Source organism: Macrobrachium rosenbergii, chromosome 10, assembly GCF_040412425.1.
Source record: "Macrobrachium rosenbergii isolate ZJJX-2024 chromosome 10, ASM4041242v1, whole genome shotgun sequence".
Classification (NCBI taxonomy): domain Eukaryota; kingdom Metazoa; phylum Arthropoda; class Malacostraca; order Decapoda; family Palaemonidae; genus Macrobrachium; species Macrobrachium rosenbergii.
The window spans coordinates 5984680-6008871 of record NC_089750.1 but is presented as its reverse complement, the minus strand read 5'-3'; the positions used below and the strand labels follow the sequence as shown (position 1 = coordinate 6008871).

The window sequence follows — 24192 nt, the reverse complement described above, 5'->3', positions numbered from 1 at the left end:
GGTCCTTTATTAATCAACTTAATTTGCGGATTCACTGTGTCCTGTTCTATAATCTTGATGGCGCCATTCTGCTGTAATGGTTGTGGTCCATCACGGTATATAACCGTTGAGGCAACGGTTCAAGAGATTGTGTTGTTGCTTTATCAGCGGTTCAGGAAAATCTGCTGTGCTATCAACGGTTGCGGAAATTCCATTGTGCTGCTGTTATTAACACTTAGGGAACTCCACTTTCGTGTTATCAATTACTGACCTTGGAAACTACTTTTGTGTTACCAGCACTTGGAAACTCCCTTTTTTTATCAGTTATCAACTCCACTTTCGTGTTATTAACTAGGAAACTCCATTTTTATGTTATCAACAATTAGGGAACTCCACTTTCGTGTTATCAGCACTTAGGAAACTCCACTTTTATGTTATCAACAATTATGGAACTCCACTTTCGTGTTATCAACACTTAGGGAACACCACTTTTATGTTATCAACAATTAGGGAACTCCATTTTTGTTATCAACACCTGGGAAACTCCACACTTTATGTTATCAGCACTTAAGGAACCCCACTTTTGTTTTCAACACTATGGGAACTCCACTTCTGTGTTATCAACACTTAGGGAACCCCACTTTTGTGTTATCAATACTGAGGAACGCCACTTCTGTGTTATCAACACTTAGGGAACTCTACTTTAGTGTTATCAACACAGAGAACTTGTATTTTTGAGTTATCAACAGTTACAGAACTCGGCTGATTTCTCATCAATGGTTCAAGGAAATTCCACTGTTGTGTTATCAACAGTTCATGAAAGTTCGTTGTTGTGTTATGAATGGTTACAAGATTCCGTTGTGTTGTTCAGATTATCAACAGTTTAGGAAATGCCACTGGTGTGTCATTAACGACTAAAAAAATGACCTTGTTGTGTTGTCAACGGTTCAGGAATTTCTTTGTGTTGTTAATGGTTCTGAAACTCTGTTATATTGTCTTCGTATAAAAAAAAAACTCCATCAATTCGTTGCTGATTTTTCAGGAAAATTACATTGATGTGTTGTCAACGGTTCGGGAAATTCCATTATTAACGGTTGAGAAAATTCCGTTGTTGTATTACCAACAGTTGTTGTGCTATAAACAGTTCAGAGCATTCAGCTGTTGGCTTATTTCAAAAGATTAATTTTTCACCAAAGCAACTACGATTTTATGCAGAACTGGTAGTTTCATTATAAAAAACTCATCAAGTTTGTAACAGTATATATAAGTACATACACACACACACATATATATATATATATATATATATGTATATGTATATATATATATATATATATATATATATATATATATATATATATATATATATATATATATATATATATGAGATAGATACATAGATGAATCGTTACATGGCTTTGGCATTAATATATAAACTAGTAGATGCTTGCTATCGCTCGCATTTGCTAGTTCCCATATCTGAATCATACCCATACATATATCTGTACCATACCCATATCCATTCCATACCCACATCTGTACCATATCTATACCTATACATATACCCGTAACCATACCCATACCAATACCCATATCCGTACCATACCTATAGCCATTTTGTACCATACCCAGACCTATACCCACACCCATACCCATACCCATAACCATACCTATACCTAATAGCATAGACATCTGCAAGAATACATCTAGGTATCCGACTTTGCCCGCTTTGACAGAGACCTTCTATTAGAAGAGTCTTCATCAAGGGACATAGCATACTTGAAGGAACTGAGTTCCTTCTTTCTGCACAGCCGGTCTTCTAGATTATTCTAGCAGAATTACCAGAAGGAAAACATCTGCAAGAATAGATCTAGATATCCGACTTTGCCCGCTTTGACAGAGATCTTCTATTATAAGAGTCTTCATCAAGGGACATAGCATACTTGAAGGAACTGAGTTCCTTCTTTCTGCACAACCGGTCTTCTAGATTACCAGAATTACCAGAAGGAAAACATCTGCAAGAATAGATCTAGATATCCGACTATTTGCCCGCTTTGACAGAGATCTTCTATTATAAGAGTCTTCATCAAGGGACATAGCATACTTGAAGGAACTGAGTTCCTTCTTTCTGCACAGCCGGTCTTCTAGATTATTCTAGCAGAATTACCGGATGGAAAACATCTGCAAGAATAGATTTAGATATCCGACTATTTGCCCGCTTTGACAGAGACCTTCTATTAGAAGAGTCTTCATCAAGGGACATAGCATACTTGAAGGAACTGAGTTCCTTCTTTCTGCACAGCCGGTCTTCTAGATTATTCTAGCAGAATTACCAGAAGGAAAACATCTGCAGAATAGATCTAGATATCCGACTATTTGCCCGCTTTGACAGAGACCTTCTATTAGAAGAGTCTTCGTCAAGGACATAGCATACTTGAAGGAACTGAGTTCCTTCTTTCTGCACAGCCGGTCTTCTAGATTATTCTAGCAGAATTACCAGAAGGAAAACATCTGCAAGAATAGATCTAGATATCCGACTATTTGCCCGCTTTGACAGAGACCTTCTATTAGAAGTCTTCGTCAAGGGACATAGCATACTTGAAGGAACTGAGTTCCTAGCCGGTCTTCTAGATTATTCTAGCAGAATTACCAGAAGGAAAACATCTGCAAGAATAGATCTAGATACCCGACTATTTGCCCGCTTTGACAGAGACCTTCTATTAGAAGAGTCTTCGTCAAGGGACATAGCATACTTGAAGGAACTGAGTTCCTTCTTTCTGCACAGCCGGTCTTCTAGATTATTCTAGCAGAATTACCAGAAGGAAAACATCTGCAAGAATAGATCTAGATATCCGACTATTTGCCCGCTTTGACAGAGACCTTCTATTAGAAGAGTCTTCGTCAAGGGACATAGCATACTTGAAGGAACTGAGTTCCTTCTTTCTGCACAGCCGGTCTTCTAGATTATTCTAGCAGAATTTTTTGAAGCCGTGTTCTTCGACTCCAATATTATTATTAAACACTGATCCTACGATATAGACCAGAGCCAACAGGAATAATACAATACAACTGTTTAACTGCTGTTTCTTCAACATTGTTACTGTCACTTTCACCAGACCGGATGTAATGGTAAAATAACGTCTAGGAAATTCTGCTCCAAATGCGATCTTCTTCTTCTTCTTCAGAAGGTTTCTGAAGACTCAACTGAAGGATCCAGGAATCTCTTTGAGAAATGAGAGGAAGAGCAAGGAAGCATGAAAATGGAGGAGAAAGTAGGAGACGAAGACGAAGAGAAGAAACGTGCCGTTACTCTTGCGAATGGAGAGAAGGGGGAATCAAAATCAAAAAGAATCCCTGGATCCTTTCGAAGTCTTCGTGAGGTCTTCAGGAGTTCACCGAAGGAAGTAAGCTTGGTGACGGGGAAGAAAATCGATCCATTCACACACCGGCGAAGACTTTTCTTCGTTGCCTTCAAGCGGTAGGGCGCTTGAGTCTTCCGAAATCCTCTTGGTGAAGACTTGAAGAATATCCCCGGAGGCTTTTCCGTCCTCGAATGGGAGAAACGAAACTGCTTCAACAACACTGATGTTTCTTTAGGGCTAAACTCGAATCACAGTGGAGTGAAATTTAGTATACGGCAGAAAAAATGAGCCTTCAACTATCGAAGAACGTAAAAAAAAAAAGAGAAAATTAATTTTGTAATTTATAAATGTGAAAATCTACTCAAGACTCACTGAATTTCTAACCCCAGCAGCGCCTTTTGCATACATACTACATACATACACACAAACAATTATACATACATATATGTGTGTGTTTATATGTATGTATGTAAACATACAGAGGAGGAGGGGAAGGGAAGGGGAGGAGGGGGACACACACAGACACGCAGCCACACACACACACACACGCACACACGCACAGACACACACACAGAAAGGCAGCCAAGGAAATTAATATAATAAGATTCACCGATTAGAGGAACAGTGTTAGTTTTCAGAAAAGAAGTACTAGCAGTACTTTAGTATTTAAATTTAAATGTGCAATTCTGCTTTCATCATTTCATGTAAAATAAGAAAAAAAAGACATGTATTTAATGACATCTAGCTTAACAAGAATGGTACTAAATCAGCGAACCTAATCTTCCCTTAGCGACAGGCATTCTCTCTCTCTCTCTCTCTCTCTCTCTCTCTCTCTCTCTCTCTCTCTCTCTCTCTCCTGAAAACCACGGAATAGACTTTCAATAGACAATGAATTGCATAATTAAAACAATGATAAAGTTCTGTTAAAAGGAAATGGAAAACACAAACATAAAATCTACATCTTTCAGACGACTTAATTGAGGGGAAAATGTAGGCATTCTTAAGGAGACGTTTAGGAGAGAGGGAGAGATTTATGTTATGTAGTATTTGGTTACTTGAGTTATGAATAGAGTGCTGTCTCTTTGATGGTTAACAACTTGTTTTCAGAAACAGGGAGTCAGTGTGCTCTCATTGGCCTAAATAATATTGTGTTCCAAATATAGAACTTAATATTACACTCGTGCAAGGAACTGGTTAATTCAAACTGTCACGGCTCTAGCTAGGCCTATTAGTGAATATATACATGAAAACAAACAAATTGCAACTTGTTTTCAGAAACAGGGAGTCAGTTTGGTCTTTTTGGTCATATAATACTGTGTATCAAGTACATAACTTAATAATATACTCGTGAAAGCCACTGCTAAATTTAACAAGTAAAAAATGAGCCGGAGTTTCTTCGGCGCAATCGAGTTTTCTGTACATCGTATAATCAAGGCCACCGAAAATAGATCTATCTCTCGGTGGTCTCGGTATAATGCTGTATGAGACGCGGCCTATGAAACTTTAATCATGGCCCGGTGGTGGCCTGGTCTATATCGTTGCAAGAGGCACGATTATGGCCAACTTTAACCTTAAATAAAATAAAAACTACTGAGGCTAGAGGGCTGCAATTTGGTATGTTTGATGATTGGAGGGTGGATGGTCAACATAATAATTTGCAGCCCTCTAGTTTCAGTAGTTTTTAAGATCTGAGGGCGGCCAGAAAAAGTGCGGAAGGACAGAAACAGCCGGCACAATAGTTTTCTTTTCAGAAAACTAAAAAGTCATCTCATCTAGGCTTATTAGTGAATATAGGAACTCATCTAGGCCTATTAGTAAATATAAGAAAATAAATAAATTATAAACATAAAAACCGCCTCTAGGCCTATTACTGAACATATGAAAATAAACAAATAATAAAAATAAAGCTACAAAGGAGAAATAGATGCCTGTTAACTCATTTAATGCTGTTTGGTCACAGTTCTTCTGTGACTGTCATCTCCATTTCCGGTGCAGCTCAGCACCAGATAGATGATGCAAGCAGTTTTCATAAATATTCAGAACTGTGTGGATTTTACTAACAACATTCTTTTACGTAAACAAACTGGCCAACATGCAATGGACTGTTAACGTCACGATTCTCTAATATTAAGAACACGAGAAATATTTCATTGTCAGTTGGTAGCTCTAACTTACATCGAAAATGCTTATGGTACTAGTTCTCAGACAGTTGAAAGCACTTTCTCTTGTAATGCACAAGACTATTATATTGCAAATGTATATTGTAATGTATATATGCTTTAACAATACTTAATGCACTCCTTTAACCAAAGGCGAGATGATATGCTTACTAAATGGATCAGAATCCTCGTGACAATAAGCGAACAGAAGGCAGCGCAACAAGAAAGCTGAATATAACATGTCAAGACTGTCTGAAATGAAAATGGACTGACAGCTGTTGAGTACAGGAAAGATCATCTTGATCCTGAGGCTGTCCGCATCTGTTGCAAGGCCCTAAGCAAAGTCAGCGCACTCGACAGAAGGTTTAGAGAATCACTTTAGTTTAGTCTCTCCTACACGCTTGCCGCTCTTCGCGCCCAGACCCACACACACTCGCTTATCTCATCCTCAGTCATCTCCCCCTTAAAACCCCCACTACCTTCTCCCGCCGCCAAAACCCCCAAGTGAAGTCATCTATCCCTCACAGAAATCCCCCTCCGTTCCTACAACCCTCCCCCATCCGCTCTGAGGTCACCCTACCGAACACATACCCCTGCCCAGCCCTTTGCCACGCTGGCACTTGTGTGACGTCACTTCTTTTGCTTTGTCGTGGCTGAGCACATTTAGTTTTTGCTACCGTTTTTCAATTTGTATCAAAAGATGAATACCAACGAATAAATTATCAGGACAACACTTTTATCAAATCACTTTCATTGGCATTAGTTAGGTAGCAAACCAAATTTACTGGGGCATTGTTGGAGGTTAGGTCAAACCAGTTGACAACCAGGGGTCGTGAACTGTGTGCCTTATATGACTTCTGCCGTCTGACTGGATTTCCTTACTTTCATGAGGTCCACACTTTCATTTACTGCAAAGAATGTAAAACACAGAAGACGCCAAGATAACGTAGTAATTTTACAATAAAATATAATTTTTACGCTAGGACTTCCATGTCTCGTAAACTTTAAATAGGGGTTTCAAGGAAACGTATGTTTATTATGCACTGTCCCACAATATACCCTACGTGCTTTTGAGGGTGCTCACTTCGTAAAAACAGGATGCAAAGCATTACGCAGTCATGAATGGTCTAATGGAAACAAAGCAACCATAGAGAGAGAGAGAGAGAGAGAGAGAGAGAGAGAGAGAGAGAGAGAGAGAGAGAGAGAGAGAGAGAGAGAATTTGACCGACTCTTGTAGCTAGACCGATGAGCCCACAAACAAGGAAGATAATGGATTTCTTTTACAAGATACCTACCGAATAACGGAGGGTTTACAGTTTTGTAATTATATTCGAATGTGGTTAGCCGAAGGACTGCCGAATATAACTTCGGAACAAAGTATACATTCTGCTGAAATGTGAAAAAAGGCTGTCATAATGACAGAAATGTAATATTTTAATCTTTGGAATTCTATTCTTCCTCACGTTTTTAAAAGGTAGATCTGTTGCTTTATACTGTATTCAACTCATACTCTATTTTCCTTCCTTAGTTATTCAAGTTTCCAACAGGCCTGGGCTAGTTGAGGACCGTGGTTTATCGATTTATGCGCTTTTGTAAAATCAGGTCCCAGGTGTAATATTTTTTTATATACCTTTCCGCTTTCAGTCGTGGATATAAAATATGGTCCCCAAAATGTCAATAATTTCATAAGTATTTCTCATGAATTTCATCTCCTCACTCTTTGCTATATAAGGAAATGAAAGAATATAAACTAAAAGAATAAAACCTTTGCCTTCCTCAGTATGCTGCGTACGAACCAAGCTAATAAATAAGTCTCGGGGATCAACTTCACACAAAATTGGAGTCTTCGTACGGCTGCGACAGTCGCTCTTTTCAAGATGAATTTGCTTTTATGCAACACCAACCAGTGGGCTTTGGGAGAGGCACCATGTCAATATTGCAAGAAAGTGGTGGTTGTCTGTCAAACTATTTTCTCCAAGTCATTAGCCTGATAGGCGTAAAGTCAAGAGTCAATCAATAAAAATATTCCCTAAGCAATAGTCCTATAGGTCTAAAGTCTTTATCTGTCTAGGAAACAGTTTTTTAAAAGCAATGGGCTAATGGACTAAAAGGTATTGTCAATTTTTCTATAACTTTCTCAGAGGTAGAAGTCTGTTAGGCCTACAGGCCGTGTGGTTCTATAAAACGACTTTCTCCAAAAAAAAAAATCATACGCATAGTGCAGTGGTTCTTAACCCCAGGGTCGTGACCCTAAGTTGGGTCACCAAACCATTTCAATGGGTCCCCAAGGGTTATAACTTTATGGGCTTATCATTTCCCCAATACTCTTATTATAATTATTATTATTAGGGAAAATAATGTATGAAGAATACATAATTCATTAATATCTAAGCATAACGTCATAGAGACATAGAACATTTAACTGAGGTCGGAAATCTTCCCAACATGGACACTTGCCCTTTAAATCTAACGGCCGTTGAATCTCTGCATGTAATTTTTGTTTCTGTAACAGGCTTTCAGAAGCATAATTATACAAAAAGAAAATGTTTATGAGGGCATGGGTCGACATGGTTAATTTGGACAAGATTTTGAGTCATTGCCAAAAAAGGTTAAGAACCACGGGCATAGTGCCTTACAGGCAGTTTTCTACTAAGCAACAAACTGATAAAGCCTAAATGTAGTGTCTATCTATACCACTGCCACTAACATTAGCTACTTGGCACATAAGGTGATGTCATTGAGTACGTTCTCTCGCATCAGGGGATCAAGAAGCTGGTAAATAATGGCTACTTGGTGCAAAGTTAGGCCACAAAACGCTGGTATATGGCAGAAAATGTATTCGAGCGACGCCACCTTGACGAGTACAAGTGAAAAAAATGATTACAGATCATTAAAATAACGATATTTGTCGCGATCTGTTACGCTAACAGTGATAAATGACTAAGTCGTTGGTTCAATTACTTCAAACAATGCCCTTCAAAATGATTCTGCGCTGTTTAGGCTAAATTCCTATCAATTCTAGCTTTAGTTATCTCAAGATGTGTGTGTGTGTGTGTGTGTGTGTGTGTGTGTGTGTGTGTGTGTGTGTGTGTGTGTGTGTGTGAGAGAGAGAGAGAGAGAGAGAGAGAGAGAGAGAGAGAGAGAGAGAGAGAGACTAAAACATTTTTCTCTCCTTTCAGAGATGAAGACGTGGATACTAGTAGTACTGTTGGTGGGGACATTTTGTGTCTCCTCCACTCTGGCTAAGGTAAGTTAAAACACTAAACGTAGATTTGTTCCTTCCCTGTCTATGCATTTGCGCTCACTTTCTCTTCCTTAACCTACCAATTTCTCTTTCCTCAAGGTTGCTTTTCCTTTCTTAATTTTTCTTGTCTTTCTTTGTTTACTTATCCAGTTCCTCCTTACTTTTCTTCAACTTTTCTCTTGTTATTTTATCTATTTTTTCTAAGCAATTTCCTCCTGTTCTCTCGTTACATTGCATTTTGTTCAATATTTATTATCTTCAAAGTTCATCCCCACTTTTTCTAATTTTTTGTAGTAATTGGAACTAAATTGCCTGTTCCAGTGGCATTCTCTTAATAAAACAAGTCTGTCACATGCAAGACACTATACATGGAGATGTGCTTGCAGCATCTTGGTCTATAATCAATAATCTTGTGAGGTCATTCTGAGCAGTCTGACCTCGTCAAGGGTGGCTACTGAGCTGAGGCTGATCTTCCATCTTGAGCCTACATCTTCCTACCTGCATTTTCTTGTCTCTTACTATCTGCTATTTATTAGTACTCAGTTCCGAATGTCTCTGAGTTACTCTTTACATGTCTTTGCTATTTTTCAGTATCTTGAAGTACAAATATAAATCTCATTTCATTTCTGAGAAACACTTCTCCTAGTCTCTGTCAGTTCTGTAGACGAAAGTTGCTTTGACGTGTCTGTTTAATTCTCTTTAAAATACAAAAAAGAAGTTATCTCAAGAGACCAAAATGAATGTACTTCCAATAGCATGAAGGTATTTTGGTCAAGCCGTAACCCAAACCATCATTTTAGAGAGGATGGCATCCTAGACCTAAAAATTAGTTTAGTCTTGCACAATTCAATGTCTGTTTATTCTTCCCTGACGCACTACTTAAAAGTTATTCATTGTCTTTTGCACTGTTTAAAGTTATCCATTTTTTCCGTTGCACTGTTTAATACCTGTTTATTCACCCTCTCTTTGCACCGTTCATTCTGCTTCCAGACCAAAGTTACCAAGAAGGCGTACACGGAAGAACACAAGAAGCACATCGCTAACATAGAGGCCAAACTCGAGCAGCTTCGCGAGATGGAGGAGGAGGTTAGGCCTAAGGGAATAAATCAAGACAAAAAACGAAGTGATCCAACAAGTGGCTTTTTCATTATTAATGTAACTGGCTGTAGCCCGTGCTGCCATCAGCCAGCTTGATCTAACAATACCAGTCTTCTCATTAGACCAATAATCTTACGCAGACATAAGATATTGTTGAAATTGTACTGTAGGCTTATAATGAGCATAAGTCGCTTCTGGGGTGTATCAGCCTAAGTGGTACACACATTAAAACTTCATTTTCCTTTCTTATAATAATTTCAACTGATATCAAATATAATTTTGTTTACACAGAATTTGACAGCAAGTAGCTTGTATATCTTTTTGGTAAATAGACTGAATTCAAATATCTTGCTAATATATCTCTGATTCACCGTTTGCACAAGTCTGGTCAGTTTTGCGCAAAAACATTTTGCATTTATTTGCAAACGTTTTAAGTAAAAATAACAGAAACCACTTTTTCTGTCCAGTCTCCCGTCAGTAAAATCGACTGTTTTTCTCAGATCGAATCGGAAATAGCGTTGGTCGAGGACGAGGAAGCAGAGATCTTGCTCGAAGAGGAAGACGGTGACGGCGCGCCCGTGGCACAGAATTTGGTTGAGCCTGATGCAGCCAACGACGACGACGGCGATGAAGAAGAAGAAGAAGCAGCAGAGGCAGAAGCAGACGATGAAGAGGAAGAAGATGAGAGGCCGATCCCACGAGGTGAGGGGATTCTCTTTCATGCATTTTGATCTGATTGTTAACTCGTAAATATGACGGTGATACTGTCTTTGTAAACTGTAAATATGACGGTGATATTGTTTTGGCATTTGAATGGGTATATTTAATTTATTTTCTTAACCTAGACGAAAGAGAAAGAGAGTTTATAACAATATTTTTTAACGAAAAGTGGTAACCACTATTAGACTCATCAGCAGTACGACGAAACCCTTTGACACGTCCTCCCACACCCCTCCCCCACCTCCCCGCCTACAGTGAACCACTCCTTAGATCCTATACTCAGATACTGTTTAGAAATCCTGTAGGATACGAAAAAATAAACATTCCCGATGTCTTCGTGGCTTGAGGTTTGAAGCACATACCGTGTATTCTCCAGTAGAGGGGTAGTGCCGTCAGCGCACCTCTCGTGGGACACTGTTGGCAATATTTAAGATTCTTTGCAGCGTCCCTTCGGCCCCTAGCTACAAACCCCTTTCATTCCTTTTACTGTACGTCCGTTGATATTCACTTTCTTCCATCTTACTTTCCTTAACCCTCTCCTAACAATTGTTGCATAGTGCAACTGCGAGGTTTTCCTCCTGTTACACCTTTCAAACCTCCTTTACTGTCAATTTTCTTTCAGCGCTGAATGGCCTCATAGGTTCCAGTGCTTGGCTCTTTGGCCTAAATTTATATTCCAAATCCAATTCCCACCGTGTACTCTTATCCCAATAACGAACGGAATATATACAGAATATATATAATATATATATAAATATAAAATTTTATTTTATGATATTTAGCCTATCTAAGCCTAGCGCTGAGGCACTTTCGGCCATTCAGCGCTTCAGACAATGAAAAGAGAGAGTTAAAGTGGCTGGACAGCAAAATAAAGAGATTCAGAAAATAAAGGAGACGAAGTTCAAGGCTCTAGAGGCAGAAATGGGATAAAACCCCACAACTGCACGAAGGGATGATAGTCAGAGAGGCTGGACAGCAAGACTGAAGAAAGGAAGAGGGAATGGAGGTCAAGTAAAAGGCTAAACAAAACATTTTTTAAAAAAGTGGGAGCAACTAGGAGCCCAAGAGACGCTGCAAACGCCCGTTGGTAATGCCTACAGTGAACCACGTGAAGGTGGTTAATGTGGCTTAATTTATTAATTATTCATTTGTTCATTTATCTGTTTTTCTAATAAATTATCTCCTCTTTCTGTATTTCCTATTATCTTCTGTTACGTCTTTCCAATGAACATCACAATATTCTTTGGAAACTCGAATTTCAAGTTAATTGTTATTATCATTCAGAAGATGAAACCTATTCATATGGAACAAGCCCACGGTAGGGTCCACTGACCTGAAATTCAAGCTCCCAAAGAAGATGGTGTTCATTAGGAAGAAGCAAGAGGAAGTGAAGGGAAATGCAGAAAGAAATAATACCACTTATTAAAAAAGAAAACATAAATTAATTAATAAATAAATAGATAAAAATGTATTAAAATGAAAGAACAGTGTTATGGTAGTAGGGTACGCCGCTTGTGGCGAGCTTGTTCCATATGAATAGGGTTCGTCTGTCTTAATAATAATAATAATAATAATAATAATAATAATAATAATAATAATAATAATAATAATAATAATAATACAGGTTTTGTTAAATAAAATGGCAGTTTCAACAGCATTTATTTTTTTTTTAATATAGTAAACGAATTGAGCGTTTGCTATATAAAATAAATGCTGTTGAAACGGCCATTTTGTTGAACAAAACCTGTATTAAAGAAGGTCTTTTCCTAATTTTCCAAATAAAATAATAATAATAATAATAATAATAATAATAATAATAATAATAATAATAATAATAATAATAATAATAATAATAATAATTAAAAAATACTCATAGTAACATGAGTCTTAAAATGGAGAATCAAATCCACAGTTATGTATACGTACATATATCTAAAGATAAATCAATACGGATTTACATACATTTATCTTTAAATATACGTACATATACATAACTGTGGATTTGCTTCTCCAATAATAATAATAATAATAATAATAATAATAATAATAATAATAATAATAATAATAATAATAATAATAACAACTAAGGAGATCATATAAGACCATATACATGCGTCAATATATTTTCGTGTTCATGATGATTTTTTTTTTTTTTTTTATCGCGGACAGGAGACCCCTGCAACGACATGTACTGCGGCGCAGGGCGGGAATGCGTCATCAGCGACGAGGGCGAAGGGGAGTGCCTGTGTCAGGCCGTCTGCGAGGAGGAGATAGACCCACGCAGGAAGGCAAGTGTGGCTTCTGCAACAATTTCCTTCTTTCCGGTGTATGCAGGGAGATGGGTATTTTCTCTCTCTCTCTCTCTCTCTCTCTCTCTCTCTCTCTCTCTCTCTCTCTCTCTCTTTTCAGATCCTTCGTGGATATGGACGTGTATTTTTTTTCTGGTTTGGGGGAAATCTGTTTGTTTTGGAATAAATTTTTATTTTTTATTTTTTATTTTTATATCAAATTAATTAGTAGTGTTGGTTTTTCAATAAACACACACACACATATATGGGCATACATACATACATATGCGCTGTACATGTACTGTATATATATACATACATATCTTACGGCTTTGGAGTGACAAGCATATATATAGTTAAAAGGGCATTATATATATATATATATATATATATATATATATATATATATATATATATATATATATATAGATATAGATAGATAGACAGTGACGCAATTGCTACGTACATGTAATCGGGAGACTTTTCTCATGGGAATGTTTATATGAATTGTAATTTTATGATTACTACTGCATATATTATTATTAATAAAACCAAAAATATTAATATGTCACCTGAATGTTTCGAAAAGATTAATCAATACATTATGTATGTATGTGTATATATAAATATATATATATGTGTGTGTGTGTGTGTAATGCTTCAAGTAAAATTTTCCCTTAAAGCTTTAGACACTAATGCAGAACATGAGAGCATAATCAAGAGAGAAAAAGAACCTCCGTCTCACAATTTCTCGGAACTGTGAAGCAAACTGAGTTAGTTAAAGGTCAGGGGAAACCAACACAACACTCCGAGCCATACTGGGAGTGTCAAGTATTGCCACTTTGTAAGACAAGAGTTGCGTAATTTTCCAATTTAGTGACTTTCCTCAGCTAGAAATAAAGAGGGGAAAAGTATTTTTACTATGTTTAAAAGAAAACCTAAATATAGAAGGGGAAAACTAAACACACTGAAGTGGCACAGATGAACAAATAGGCTGAACAAGGTGTTCAGATGTATTTCTCGGACTGCCCTGTTCTGAAGCTGGAACGGTGAACGGAAAAGTGCTAGCCAAATAATTAGATTATGAACGTCGCCGCAGTTTATTCTGCTGTATTTTGGACACATTTTACCGAGGAAATGAAAGGAAATGTTAATTATATGAAATAGTGAATTAACAGTAAACTACCGTTTTATCACTACTGAATTAACATTTCTTGGACTGTCCTCTTCAGGAGTTGCACGACAAACGGAAAAGTGCCAGCCAAATGAGTAGCTAATGAACGTTGCCGTAACTCATTGGAACACATTTGCGTAGTATTTTTCATTATTCATCACCTTGTATTTTGAACTTTCATGCATAGAATAAAGCTTTTTATACTTGAATCAACAGTGGTAAACTTTGGTAGTACTCTGTTAATTCAGTATTTCAAATTCAGTATTTCATGCGTTAAAGTATGAGGAGGTAGATAAATATGAATGAAATACTGAATTAACAGAGTACTAAAGTTTATCACTATTGATTCAAAGTTCATGCAAGTTGAAAATAAAACGCGATGAATAATGAAAAATACTACACAATTATCTGATAAACATTTCACTTCTACAGCTTCAGTTCAGTGTCTTGAAAAAAGACAGAGAAACATCATCATCATTTGTCCCCAAGTTTCAATATTTTTTCACTGTTGTTTTTATTTATTAATTTATCATTTTTTCTTTTCTGATACCTGATCTCTTTTTTTTTCTGTATTTCTTATTATCTTCTGTAACTTCTTTCAGGTGAACACCATATTCTTTGGAAGTTTGAATTTCAAGCCAGTGATCCCTGCAGGCTCGTTCTAGGTGGATAGGGTTCATCTTCTGAATAATAATAATAATAATAATAATAATAATAATAATAATAATAATAATAATAATGGTGATGAAGAAATCCAAGGTGGCGTAAATATAGATATATATGTATAAACAATACATATATTTATATATTTACGTTTACACCACTGTGGGTTTCTGCACCATTTGAGTGACTCGTGCTATTATCAGACTTGTATGAAATAACAATAATGATGATTATTCATTTATTTATTTTGCTGATCTCTTTCCGTTCCCAACAGGTGTGCAGCAACATGAACGAGACCTGGGTCTCAGACTGCGAACTTTACCGCCAGCGCTGCTTGTGCGAAGACGAAGAACCTTCTTGCACGAAGGAGGAATACGCTCACATGCACATCGATTACTACGGAGAATGCCAGGAGTTCAGGGTAAGAGAGTCTCTCTCTCTCTCTCTCTCTCTCTCTCTCACTTCACGTTAGGCATCTTGTCACAATTCAAGACGGGATAAAATTGTTGGTAAGATGATACCAATTTGAACTGATTGGATTGGATTGGATTATAGAATTTAGGCCAAGCGCTGGGACCTATGACGTCATTCAGCGCTGAAAGGGGAAACTGGCAGTTAGAAGGTTTGAAAGGTGTAACAGGAGGAAAGCGTCGCAGTTGCACCGTGGAGTAAATGGTTAGAGAGGGTGGTAAGTCAGATGGAAGAGAGAGAATATGAACGGAGGTACAGAAAAAGGAATGAAAGGGGTTGCAGCTAGGGGCCAGAGGGACGCTGCAAAGAACCTTAGGTAATACTACTGATGGCATTAACTCCCTACGTAGCAATTTGACCAGAAGAAAACGTTAGGAGATTGGGGTAACTAGTATAAGGTCAGGTACTTATACATTATTGGTACCAGAGTTATAGATGACCATAGGTATTTGTTACATGTGAATGTTTTCGTTGAGGTTTTAATTTCATAAAAAAACAGTCACAATAAACTTACTCTGGTAAAACTGAAGACTACCACCGCGGCCTAGGTTCGCGCCACTCGCCGATCGGAATATTTACCGCCTGCTTCTTTTCATGTTTAAGCCCTTTTATTTGCGTTTACGGTATTTACTCTCTTTTTATTTATGTTTTGACGTTCGTTCCAGAGGGCTTGTACTAAACACGGCGCCCATTTTGCAAATAAATTAATAGTTACCGAACCACAGGGACGCGGTAGTAGTATTCAATTTTACCCTTCCCCTGACCACTGAAGATGGAGCGAACGTTACCTACAATGACAGGAAAATAACACATCATGGACCAAGCGTTACGAAATCATGTCTCTGATCCATTGACTATTTGCAGGATTGCAAGGAGACAGAGCTGGAGGACTTCCCAAGAAGGATGAAGGAGTGGCTCTTCAGCATCATGCGCGACATGGCCGACCGCAAGTCCCTGAGCGAACACTACCTGGCCCTCGAGAAGGAGGCCGAGCAGGATTCCACCAAGCAGTGGACTAACGCAGTCGTGTGGAAGTGGTGTGACCTCGATTCTTACCCCCGTGACAGGTAAACTGTTCAGTCTTCGTATTTGCAACATGAATGATACATGTTCTGTATATGTAAGTGGAATGGAATGTAGAATTTGGGCCAAAGGACAAACGCTTGGACCTTTGAGGTCATTCAGCGCTGAAACGGAAATTGAGAACAGAAAGGTTTGAAAAGTGTAACATGAGGAAAGCCTGTTAGGAGAGGGTGGGTAGCAAGATGGAAGAAAGAGAACATGAATGGATGTACAGTAAAAGGAATGAAAGGAGTTGCAGCTATAGGGGCCGAAGGAACGCTGCAAAGAACCTTAAGTAATGCCTACAGTGCACCGCGTGAGGTGCACTGATGGCAATACCCCCGACGGGGCTGTATATATAAGTGATCATTGTAAGGCAAGTAATGTAAGACGCAGAACTGAAGTCATACATTCTGAAATTGAAAAGGTGCTTGAGTTCATGAAACTGGCCATATAAATGTGAGAGAGGTAGATTTGATGCCTCTTATTGAGCCAAAAGAATGGTGAAACCTTATAGCCCATTAAGAACTATTTGGAATGTGAAACAAAATGCCTGTGGTGAAATTGCAGGATGCAAGTGAAGGTTAATTCACAGTGGATTTGAATAAACTTTGCTGCCAGCAAGTTTCACACAAGATACTGTACAAGTAATACTTGAGGCAGAATTTAAGTGAATTAAAAAAAAAAGGCTAGTTTTGCTTTGTCACTTAAGATACCAAGCACAGCTTTTCAACAACTGAGGTGGAGTTGGAGGAAGTTTTACAATTAACTCTAACATGCATATTAGATTAAGTGTAGGAAGACAGAAATTGGGTGAAACAGTATCAGCTTGACGAAATCACATATGATGGTGAAATTTGTAGAAAACACTTCAAACCAATCTGAAGTCTTTTCTTGTGCACAGTTTAAACATTTTTTTACACAAAACTTAAAGAAACTGAAACCAAAGGACGCCAAGCACACAATGAAAGTTGAGCCCTTACCCCAGATAAAATTTGCATTTACTTCCTTGTACTGTATTTATGAGTATTCAGATTGTCAAAAGTACAGAGAGGATTCTAACCAGGGGATCGTAGCAGATTAAGTCCATGGGAACTCTTTTTCGAATTTCATTTTTTTTACTGGAATAAAGATGACTTTATTAGCATATATTAGCAGGTTGAGATCACTGGGCTGAGAGCAAGGTAATGTTGAAGAAGGTGGACAGCTAGATAGGAAGAGAACAAAGGGAACAGACAAAAATGCAGAAAGCAAGGAAAGTGGGGTCCCAAGGGACAATGCAAAGAACCGCACAATAAAGGCTTGAATCAAGAGAAATGCATTCTGGTTATAAAAAAATAAAATATAGAGTTCTGGTCAAAGCTCTGCAAGAATAGAGTGAGTGCAAAAACAGGCTGCCTGTGGCAAAGGGCTCCCAGTAAGCATTGCCTGTCATTGAGTTTCTTAAAACAGGTGGTAAGAAGCACCTCTGGTCTCACTGAGTACAGTATCTAGTTTGACAGAGGATTATTGCAACATCTGCACAACTGCATATTGTTGTGCCTTGAAAGTACCCACAAAAAATAAAAGTAAAATTCTGATATGAAATTTTTGCTTGTCTTTTATAATCTATATTTAAATTTTCATCCAGACATTTTTTGCTGGAAGTTCACAATGTGGGAAAAATGGGTTTTGTTTTTCTTATAAAAAAGACTGCAATAATTTAGGTATGCACTGTACTCTACACAAAATAAAATAAAACAAAATCAAACAATTATTATCACTGAAATGTGCTATTTTTATTTACATTGGCAAATTGACTTTGCTGTTGGAATCATCATTTAAATAATTGGTTGGAAAAGAGTGAACATGACAAAAAAAAAAAAAATGTTGGAAACCACTGTTCTAGAAGAAAAGGTAACGGTAGGCTGATCTCCTAAACAAGAACTTGACATATAGATGGACCTCGAACCACTTATACAACCTATGTCAGTATATACACAATTTCAAAAACTACTGGTACCAAAAACCTACTGTAAAATATTCTTGAATTGTTGTAACCTTTTTTAATGAATCAGGGTATACTTGCAGCCCATCCGGCATATGATGTGATATGAGCCCATGAACTGTTGAAGAGCCTCAGTATAAGAAGGACGACACAATTATTGATTTTAGAAAATCTGCCTTGGATGTCTATGACAGCCGCAGTACAGCTTTGCATCAGTTCTTATTTGTGTCAGTGGACAGAAGGATTAGTTCATTTTGTCCATTGATAACATATCTTGTGAGGAAGCTGTCATGAATCAGCCTTAAGTTATGAGCTGTCAGTTAGAAAGATTTTTTATGCAATTCTTTTAAAGGAGACCATTGGAGGGAGAGCTTCTCTGAATACTTATCTCTGTAGTCTGGCATCTGCAGAGCATTGCATTATTGCACAGAATCAACAGAGGTGACAGATTTAATAACAATAACGGACTTTCTGTGATCATTATGAAACTCCTCTTTGCTACTGTAACAACTACAAGTGGAACCACTGGTTATTACAGTTATTACTACAAAGTGGTGTAGCCAGATTATCTAATAAAATTTCCAACTGCAACAGACGGGCCAAAAGGATTCATTGCCATATAAGGCATCTGAAATCAGAGCAAGAAACAATGAGGCCCAGTACTGTACTGAACACAGTTGGACACCAAGGTGGGAAAAGAATGAAGGGGAAAAAAAAATGTCAGTGACAGTCTTGTACTGAAAAAAAAAGTGTCAGTGACAAAGTCTTGTACTGAAAAAAATTGTCAGTGACAAATTCTTGTACTGAAAAAAAGTCAGCGACAAAGTCTTGTACTGAAAAAAAAAAGGTGTCAGTGACAAGGTCTTGTACTAAAAAAAAGTGTCAGTAACAAAGTCTTGTACTGAAAAAAGTGTCAGTGACAAAGTCGTCTTGTGCTGAAAAAAAAGTGTCAGTGACAGTCTTGTACTGAAAAAAGTGTCAGTGGCAAAGCCTTGTGACAGAAGGTATACTACAAGAATACACTCATATTGGCTACAGTAATGATGAAAAGGGTCTGGTATAGACATTGTTGAATTTATTGCCCAAACACATGTATGAATGCAATGCGTAACTTGATGTCATTAGAATAGGACAGTACTGCAAGATACTGTAGTTAAGTTTGCAGTGACCAATAAATACAGCCAAGATTAGGCAGTAACCACTAATGGCATGGAGGGAAGTTTAAAGTAATAAATTATGCATTTTTCTATTGACTGTACTGTGTTAATTTTGTGAGACCTAGCAAAAACTCTGGGACTGCTGGTGAAAAATGTCACTGCAGTATAATGGTCAGTACTACATCAGGGCTCTAATATTAAATTCACTTTATATTACAAAGATATTATAGCAACTCACAACGTCTTTTAAGAATATTCAGGAACTGCAATCAAAACAAACAATTTTTTAACTGATGGTATTAACTATACAGTATGAATCTTTTATGTGTAACAGTATTTAACAAAAGACTCTTCCTTAAAGTTACAGTGCATGCAATGTAACTGAACTGTATTTATTGGTCACTGTAAATTTAACTACAGTACTGTACTGTCCTATGCTAATGACATCAAGTTACCCATTGCATTCATACATATGTTTGGACAATAAATTCAACAATCTCTACCAGACCCCTTTCATCATAACTGTATTCTGTTTGAATCCATTCCCTTAGGGATCTTCCTAACTGGCTGGCCTATATCTTTAGCTTTACCTTACTTTAATTTACCACTTTAAAAAAATAATCCATTGGGAAAGCCTTAGAAACCTAGAAATGGAAATCCGTGGTCCCCTTACATCACTTTATAATAATAATAATAATAATAATAATAATAATAATAATAATAATAATAATAATAATAATAATATCGAAATAAGAAGGATATGGAATATGCCGGAGGAAATTGTACCCATAATCATAGGAGCACTAGGCACGATCCCAGGATCCCTGAAAAGGAATCTGGAAAAACTAGATGCCGAAGTAGCTCCAGGACTCATGCAGAAGAGTGTGCTACTAGAAACAGCGAGCATAGTGAGAAAAGTGACGGACTCCTAAGGAGGCAGGATGCAACCCAGAACCCCACACTATAAAAACCACCCAGTCGGATAAGATGACTGTGATAGACAAAAAAAAAAGTAATAATAATAATAATAGCTTTTGTTAATTTTTGTTTGTTCCTGCGGAACAAAAACACTTTGCCTTTTATATATGGAGTCCTCCTACTGCGCATGCACCGACCTGCTCTGTCCTGACTGAGAAAAACAAAATAAGAAGGCAGTTAGGCCTAGATCTAATTTCTGTCCTGACTGAGAAAAACAGAATAAGAAGGCAGTTAGGCCTAGATCTAATTTCTGTCCTGACTGAGAAAAACAGAATAAGAAGGCAGTTAGGCCTAGATCTAATTTCTGTCCTGACTGAGAAAAACAGAATAAGAAGGCAGTTAGGCCTAGATCTAATTTCTGTCCTGACTGAGAAAAACAGAATAAGAAGGCAGTTAGGCCTAGATCTAATTTCTGTCCTGACTGAGAAAAACAAAATATGAAGGCAGTTAGGCCTAGAAAACATGAAGGCAGTTAGGCCTAGATCTAATTTCTGTACTGAATGAGAAAAACAAATTGAGAGGGCAGGTTGGGCCTAGATCTAATTTCTATACTGACTGAGAAAAACAAAATAAGAAGGCAGTTAGGCCTAGATCTGATTTCTGTACTGAATGAGACAAACAAAATAAGAAGGCATTTAGGCCTAGATCTAATTTCTGTACTGACTCAGAAAAACAGAATAAGAAGGCAGTTAGGCCTAGATCTAATTTCTGTATCTTTCTTCCAGGTCCGTTTCTCGTCACGAACTCTTCCCCATCCGCGCCCCTCTGATGTCCATGGAGCACTGCATCGGGACGTTCTTGGACTCTTGCGACCCTAACGATGACCACTACGTCAGCTTGAAAGAATGGGCTGATTGCACCAAGCTCTCTGTGGTGAGTGTTTTGCTTGTGCCACAAGCAGTGGTCGAATGTCTAACCTATTTTTCGACTAGGCATACATTTTTGTTGATCTTTTTCGTGGCTTTAAATAGCTGATACATTGATTTCCATAGTCTCCTGTTTCTGTTTTATTCTGAAAACCCAAATACCAAAAAAAAAAAAAAATTAATAATCAAGGAAAACTTGGTTAATATTATTCATTCCAAGTCTTTGGTTTTTTAAAGTATTTACAGGAGTTAATAAATCCCAATGATTAAAAAAATTATTTAATATTACTTTTTTGAAGTCTCTGGTTTTTAAGGTACCTGTATTTACAATGATTAAGAAATCCCACTGATTAAAAGCCAACATTCTCCAGCTGATGAACAGTAATTTTGAAATACAGTATCTTAAAAATTTAAAAACCCAAATTGCTCCTTACATCTTTGATTTTTAGTTTTCTGTAAAAGAATAAACTATTGTGCCAGCTTTGTCCGTCAGTCCGCACTTTACTCTGTCCGCCCTCAGATCTTAAAAACTACTGAGGCTAGAGGGCTGCAAATTGGTATGCTGATTATCCACCCTCCAATCATCAAACACCAAATTGCAGCCCTCTAGCCTCAGTAGTTTTTATTTTATTCAAGGTTAAAGTTAGCCCTAGTCGTGGGTCTGGCACCGCTATAGGTGCCAACAACACAGGCCAGCTGAAAGTTTCATGGGCCACTGCTGAGAGTTTCATGGGCCGTGGCTGAGAGTTTCATACAGCATTCTACACTGTCCAGAAAACTGTTTTTAGTGTTATCAGTCTTACTTTTCGGTTGTCTTGCTAATCTTTCGCCAATACTTTTCAGAACGACACAACCAAACTGGAAGATCTGTGCGAGGGCATCCGCGATAATTAAGGACACTGTCGTGAGCCTGAGAACTGGTTGAAATGGGAGCCTTTTTGATTTTATTCAGTAATTACTAAAGAACAATATTCTTGTAACTGTCTGATGTTTAGTGAACAGAGGTTTGTGTTGTATTCTTTCTTCCGGAATATAGTTTTAGGCTTAAAGCAGTTCCTGAGTCAGTTATGAGGGGCTGCGAAAATATTTACCTGAGAAAATATGGGTTTAGTATTTTTACTATAATTATTGAAGCTGTTTTTGCCAAGTACCATACCAGATATTTTTGTAAATAATATATACATAATCTTTTTATATACTGTAAGTTAATTCAGACATTTCCTTAGACAAAGTAAGAGTAGTGTAAGATAAAAAAAAAAAGTTTTGGGATTTTTGAAATTTGAAAAATGGCCTAATACTTTCATATTTTGATATCAAGTTATATTAAAATGACTGAGAGTCTTAGTTTGGCTTCCATTTTCACTAAAATTATCTAATTTGCATCAAAGTGTTAAGGCTCTTCAAGTGAGACAACATAACAGGAAGAGTTGTCACAAAATCTACAAAGCGGATCGAGGGTTCAACGTGCCAGGAACAAAAACATAAACGCGTTTAGCTAATCATCATGACAAATTGGGACAGGTTATTCCCACCCCTTAACCACACTGCCAAGAGCTTTATATATTTTTTATTGTGTAGTTTTAATCTGTATAGTCTTATCCTGTAATCATGATTCCACTGGTGCTTTTCATTCGTCTGTGATTCTTCGAAAGTTTGTGTTAGCTTGAAAAGTTTCTGAAGTTGTGTTCGGCTCCTTGTCAAATCTAATGTAAAAGATCAGTAAAATCTGTAACCTTTTCTTACAGAGGCTCTTCAATTCAACCTGAAAGACACTGAACAACAGGTGTGTGACAATTAAATTAAGATGACCTTTCATCTTAATTTAAAATGGAATTAAATAGAATAGAATGTAGAATTTAGGCCAAAGGCTAAGCGCTGGGACCTATGAGATCATTCAGCGCTGAAAGGGACATTGACAGTGAGAAGGTTTGAAAGTTGTAACAGGAGGAAAACCTCGCAGTTGCACTTTGAAACAACTGTTAGAGAGGGTGGAAAGTCACACGGAAGAAAGAGAATATGAACGGAGGTACAGTATAAGAAATGAGAGAGGTTGCAGCTAGGGGCCGAAGGCACACTGCAAAGACCCTTAAGTAATGCTTACAGTGCACCACGTGAGGTGCACTGAAGGCACTACTCCCCCTACTTATAAAATGGAATTAAAGGAAGGGTGTTTCAAGATACACATCTAAGGTCCAATGAAGTGCTCCTGACTTTCACTTGACCCCATCAGGAGGAGGACATTCCCAGCGTTCAAGTTTTGCAGTAAAAAATGGTTGTCAGTCCTACCCGTTTCACTGGGAGTCTCCAAATTTTGAAACTTTTTCCTGCTCTGCCAACAACAAAGGACCCCGTAGGGGAGTAGTGCCGTCAGTGCACCTCATCTGTGCACTGTAGGCATTACTTTAGGTTCTTTGCAACGTGCCTTCGGCCCCAAGCTGCAGCCCCTTTCGTGCCTTTTACTGTACCTCCTTTCATATTCTCTTTTTCCATCTTACTTTCCACCCCCTCCTAACAATTGATTCATAGTGCAACTGCGAGGTTGTCCTCGTGTTAACCTTTCAAACCTTTTACTGTCAATTTCCGTTTCAGCGCTGAATGAACTCATAAGTCCCAGTGCTTGGCCTTTGGCCTAAATTCTAAATTCAATTCAAGTTCAACAACAATGGAAAGCGTCTTGATATTAGGGCACACAATTTGTGAGAGCACATTTAATTTCCAGCAGGTTTGTGCATAACAGTTATTTGGAGAAATGGTTTTAAGGCCCGGGTCTCCACCTTAAAATCTCCCTCAGCCATTCTCATAATTTGATGGGTATTTTGTATACCAGCAGCAAAATAGAAAAAATAAACAGCACAAAAGAAATAAAGGATAAATGAATAAGGGAATGCCTGAACCATACTGCCTTAAAATGGAAAACTGCAGTATCTGCAAAAATACAAAACTGAGAAAAATGGTAGATACTGCAGTTTTCCCTTGCCTTACTA

At 37.6% G+C, this 24192-nt stretch overlaps 1 protein-coding gene across 2 annotated transcripts in view; it reads left to right on the top strand.

Moving 5' to 3' along the window:
* Nucleotides 1-22950, top strand: part of SPARC (secreted protein, acidic, cysteine-rich) — a 43437-nt gene extending 20487 nt beyond the window's left edge. The window contains exons 2-9 of one of the 2 annotated variants that reach the window (XM_067109805.1): nucleotides 8680-8747; nucleotides 9735-9830; nucleotides 10343-10544; nucleotides 12732-12850; nucleotides 14962-15108; nucleotides 16023-16225; nucleotides 21068-21215; nucleotides 22052-22950. In XM_067109805.1, coding sequence (XP_066965906.1) covers nucleotides 8682-8747; nucleotides 9735-9830; nucleotides 10343-10544; nucleotides 12732-12850; nucleotides 14962-15108; nucleotides 16023-16225; nucleotides 21068-21215; nucleotides 22052-22102 — 1032 coding nt within the window. In that variant the 5' untranslated portion in view covers nucleotides 8680-8681 and the 3' untranslated portion in view covers nucleotides 22103-22950. The remainder of the gene's footprint in view (nucleotides 1-8679; nucleotides 8748-9734; nucleotides 9831-10342; nucleotides 10545-12731; nucleotides 12851-14961; nucleotides 15109-16022; nucleotides 16226-21067; nucleotides 21216-22051) is intronic. The other variant, XM_067109806.1, reaches the window with a different exon arrangement.
* The last annotated feature ends 1242 nt before the right edge of the window (nucleotides 22951-24192 follow it).